The sequence below is a fragment of the Penaeus chinensis genome, chromosome 20, assembly GCF_019202785.1.
Source record: "Penaeus chinensis breed Huanghai No. 1 chromosome 20, ASM1920278v2, whole genome shotgun sequence".
Classification (NCBI taxonomy): domain Eukaryota; kingdom Metazoa; phylum Arthropoda; class Malacostraca; order Decapoda; family Penaeidae; genus Penaeus; species Penaeus chinensis.
In genome coordinates, this window is record NC_061838.1 from 14,281,593 (window position 1) to 14,286,592 (window position 5,000).

At 52.4% G+C, this 5,000-nt stretch overlaps 1 protein-coding gene across 5 annotated transcripts in view; it reads right to left on the reverse strand.

Annotated features, from left to right (window-relative positions):
• Positions 1-5,000, reverse strand: part of LOC125035843 — a 65,343-nt gene that overhangs the window by 26,904 nt on the left and 33,439 nt on the right. The window contains exon 1 of one of the 5 annotated variants that reach the window (XM_047628116.1): positions 3,472-3,917. The exons of the other annotated variants lie outside the window; for them this stretch is intronic. Within the exon in view, the coding sequence (XP_047484072.1) occupies positions 3,472-3,649 (178 nt within the window). The 5' untranslated portion in view covers positions 3,650-3,917. Of the gene's footprint in view, positions 1-3,471; positions 3,918-5,000 lie in introns of those variants that run through there. 5 annotated transcript variants of the gene reach the window in all.

Consider the following 5,000-nt stretch of genomic DNA (forward strand, 5'->3'; position numbering starts at 1 on the left):
ATGGGGCCACTTAACTTACAATTGATGTCATTAACCACAAAGGCTTCTGTGTAACCATCCAACACCTGACCGCCTCACCCGCTGATGTAACAGCCATAATGACCCTTACAGGCGGTGTAACTTAGTGTCGTAATCGCATGTCTTGTGACAATATTTGGGCAACTCGAGGGGTGGAGTTTCTAACCTTTCAAATGGTTCCAGCGAGTTCATCGACTCACGTCAAATCCCATCTCAGAAAAATGCATGATTCACAAGATCTCTCCCGACCCATACCGACGCATCTCCTAATCTTTTCATGCAAACGACGCGAATAGCAACTGCACGAACGCCTGTGTATGTCTGCACGCTTACTTAAAATGAGAAACAATGCTTTATAACCGCGCCTGGCTCTCGGGCTCTGTCCGCGAGCTTTGCTCCGTACCTGGCGATGAGGACATGGCACTGCTGGCCGTAAGATCACTCCCGCAGAACACATTACTAGATTTAGTAATGACCTCACTCGCCATCCCCAAGAGGCTCTGTAACCCTAGCTCACCCGTGTCCTCGCCCTCGCGCTCGCCAGCTGACTAACCCCGTGGTAAAACCCTGCGGTAAGGCAGTGTGTGGTAAGGTGCCGTGGCACCCTGGGGAGTCAGAATACCCGAAACACGACGCAAAAACAGGCGTGAGCTTTAAACTGAAAGCACGTGGCGACGACTGCATGAACGAAATGAGGCAACCTCTGTTTCATAGCAAATGAAGTTTGACGCACTTTTGGATGAATTATTTGTATCAAGATGGAGACACATAAGAGGAAGTGCTTCCTAAAGAGAGCGATTTCATAGTTCACCCCCTCAGGCAACAACCAGATATGTAGATGCTCTGTAGATGTATAGTTTGTCTAATGGCGCCACTGTTACGTAAACTGAGAGAACATACAAACCCAACGTGATTTTCTTCAGAACTCATTTGCGTTGGGGATATTCCGGCGCAGACACATCTGTGAAACAATAGATCGAAAATCCTCGAGCGGAGCATGACGATTCAAATTCAGATCTCGAAGCACCACGCCCACCGCAGACTCCGCGGCGCCGAAGGGCCGGATCATGGATCGACACATGACAAGTCGACGCTTACAGCTTTCGCCGTCATCGCCCGTGCCCCTATGGCCTCCTACGCCGTGAATATTCCTGCGTGGGCGCCTGGAATACGTTTCCGCTGGGTTTCGGAGCAGTTCCCGTGAGCCGTTCGGCCGCGCGAACCGCTCACAGGAATCGGGAGGCGTTTCGTAACAGCCGTTTCCGGAGGATGGTGCGTGATTGCGGCGGCACATTCCGCCTCGTTCTGTTTCCCAGAAATTGTAATGAGGGAGATACGCTTTGCACGAAACGAGTTGCATCACTGCTGTGATATCCCTCGGGATGTGCTCTTCGCGCGCCTCCGTATACAAAGACACGGAAACATAACATAATTGACGTTCCTCCAAAAAACAATACGAAGGTTGCAGTTTGTTTGGCAGTGATAAATTCTGTCTACTCTGATGTGTACAAAGCTACATATGTCTGCGCATAACTCAACGCACGAACGTGTGCGCGCATCTTAAAATCATTAAATATATATCTGCGTGTGCAAGGCTATCCTTAGTTCATTACGATATAAAGCAGTATACAGGTGCCACGTCACACTAATCCAGAATAAAGAATGAGGAATATTTTTCTACTTTCATGTGGGCATGGTGTTAATCTCAAGATTACGAGGTATATGTCTTGCCTACTTCTGCTTAGTCAGTAGGCACAGGGAGACGAGAACGCCCAAACAAGTGCCAAGGATCGGTAGCCAGTGCCAAGGGGCGTGGAATCAACGAAGGCAGAGCAAGGGCCCAGCCCTCGTCCTGTGGCTATCCGGCCCTGACCTCACCAAGCAAGCAGGTAAGTTAAGCGTCCCTTGGCAGCCGGCAACACACGCAGGGGACACCATGGCAACACGCTCCTGAACGCCGGATGTGGCATCGAGCTGCGGGTACTCCCGGAGAAACAGGAATGGAGCAGTCAAAGCGGGGCAAAGGAGTGGGGGAGAGAAGAAAAAATAGATAACCAGATATAGAGTCTAGAGAGAGAAAAAACCGCTTTGCCAACACCAATGAGGCAAAATTACTGCCAAGCAATATAGGTCACGTGACAGAATATGATACACATGCCATGTAAGCTGACACGAGACAGAAAACCGACGCAGATGATGCACGGCACTAGCGAAGATTAAGCTGACACGTGCGCCGAAAGACACGGCTCCAGTACAACAGAAACCACAGAATTTTCCTACAAAAAAATAGTTTGTAGAAACCGAAACCCAGAGGATATTTTTTTTCTCTCTCATCCTCCGTCTCTCTCTCTCTCTCTCTCTCTCTCTCTCTCTCTCTCTCCTCTCTCTCTCTCTCTCTCTCTCTCTCTCTCTCTCTCTCTCTCTTTCTCTTTCTCTTTCTCTTTCTCTTTCTCTTCCTCTTTCTCTCTCTATCTATCTTCTCCCCCCTCTCTCTCTTTTCTCCCCCCCTCTCTCTCTCTTTTCTCCCCCCCCTCTCTCTCTTTTCTCCCCCCCTCTCTCTCTCTTTTCTCCCCCCCTCTCTCTCTCTTTTCTCCCCCCACTCTCTCTCTCTCTTTTCTCCCCCCCCCTCTGTCTCTGTTCTCCCCCCCCTCTGTCTCTGTTCTCCCCCCCCTCTGTCTCTCTTCTCCCCCCTCTTTCTCCCTTCTCCCCCCTCCTCCTTTCTCTCTCCCTTCTCCCCCACCCCCTCTCTTTCTCTCCCTTCTCCCTCGCCCTTCTCTCTCTCTCTCTCTCTCTCTCTCTCTCTCTCTCTCTCTCTCTCTCTCTCTCTCTCTCTCTCTCTCTCTCTCTCTCTCTCTATCTCTCTCTCTCACACACTCTCTCTCACACTCTCTCTCTCACACTCTCTCTCTCACACTCTCTCTCTCACACTCTCTCTCTCACACTCTCTCTCTCACACTCTCTCTCTCACTCTTTCTCTCTTTCTTTCTTTTTCTCTTTCTCTCTCTCTCTTTCCTTCCCTCTCTCTCTCTCTTTCCTTCCCTCTCTCTCTCTCTCTTTCCTTCCCTCTCTCTCTCTCTCTTTCCTTCCCTCTCTCTCTCTCTCTCTTTCCTTCCCTCTCTCTCTCTCTTTCCTTCCCTCTCTCTCTCTCTTTCCTTCCCTCTCTCTCTCTCTTTCCTTCCCTCTCTCTCTCTCTTTCCTTCCCTCTCTCTCTCTTTCCTTCCCCCTCTCCCGTCTCCTCCCCCCCTCTCTCTCTCCTTCCCCTCTCTCTCTCTTCTCCCCTCCTCTATCTCTTCTTTCCCCTCTTTTCTCCTCTCCCCTCTCCCCCCCCCTCTCTCTCCCCCCTTGCCAATGCCACTGCCTTCCTAGGATGCTCAACATAAAAGAGAAAGCAAGGTGAAAGGGAAGTCTCTTGCTCTTAGGCCAAACAAATAAACAAACACATCCAAGTCTTACTGGGTTGCTGGCGACGCTGGCGGCGCGAGCGGAGCGACGGCAGGAGTCCGGCGGACGTCCCTCCCTCCCCCGTCGACGACGAGGCGGAGGAAGACGCCGACGGGGAGGCTGCGAGGGGCCGCTTCCGCAGGCGCTCCTGCCGCACCTTCCTCCTCTCCGTGGAACACCTGGTGGACATGGCGGCGAGGAAGCGACTCCGCTTGGCCTAGCGACTTGCCTTCCTGTCCTCTCCTGCGGCGCTCTCCCAGCTCGCGGTTGACTACATCAGGTCCGGCGTGCGCATCTCACGTGCGCCGTCTTCCTCACTTGAGCTTAAGAAACTCTTATTATCAGCTCGAAGTGGGGAGCGCTGACCACTGAAGCTGCACTAGGTCCCCGAAGGCCGAGCACTCGTCTGCCTGCAGTTTCCGATCACGCCCACTTCAAACTATAAATGTTTTTGAATCATAATTCGATCACAATTTCAGTTCCACCTGGAAATAGTTTATAAATCAACATTTGTTGTATTACAGGCTTTCAGACACCAACGCACTGCCTTGTGAGGCCTCTAATCGAGGACGAAGCTGGCCACCAATCACCGCCCGTAGCACCTGAGGCACATGAACAAGACGTTGCGCCTTCAAGGTATGAGCGCGCACGGCTTCCTCGCATCACGCACGAACGCCGTGCAGAGGGAACGCAACAAGCAAGGTGACGAAGAAGTGACCGAGCTGCCCTGCAACATCAGCAAGCGTGACGTCACGAGGAGGTAGTGAGCGAACGAGCGCAAAGCTGTGACCTCACGCTGAGGTAGTTGTCTCTTATATAGTGGCGCGGGGGTGGTGGTGCCTGGGTGCCTCCTCGCTGCCAGCCTTCGCCGCCGTGCTGGGGCTGGAGGCTGAGACGTGGCACCGCCGCGAAAACACGTTCCAGGAGAAACAGACTTGATTCGAGGGGCGGGGAGGAAAGGGTCACCCAATACCCTGATGAGAAGGCCCTGCGGCGGTGGCGGGGCAGGTTTGGCCCGGTTCTGTAATTCTGCACTTGTTGGTAACTCCATCACGATTACTCATCCAAACTTGAAACAAGAGCCACTGACAAACAAACAGGCACATGTACACACACACACACACACACACACACACACACACACACACACACACACACACACACACACACACACACACACACACACACACATATATGAAAAGAAAGAGAGAGAGAGAGAGAGAGAGAGAGAGAGAGAGAGAGAGAGAGAGAGAGAGAGAGAGAGAGAGAGAGAGAGAGAGAGAGAGAGAGAGAGATTGTGACACAAGGACGAGCAACGGCCACACCCGCGGTACTTCCGGCCCAGGGGCTTTCACCCCCCCTCCCCGCAAGACAGCCGCTCGCATCAGGCGGCACTCTCAGAGGAACACTGGCTCTGGCCCCAGTAGACAACGCGAGTCACGAGGACCAGTGATCCTGTATGTGGACTTTGGAGAGAAGTTATGACACTTACAAAAGGCAACAGGCTGTAACATAAAAGTGACAAGGAGCACTCGAGCGCG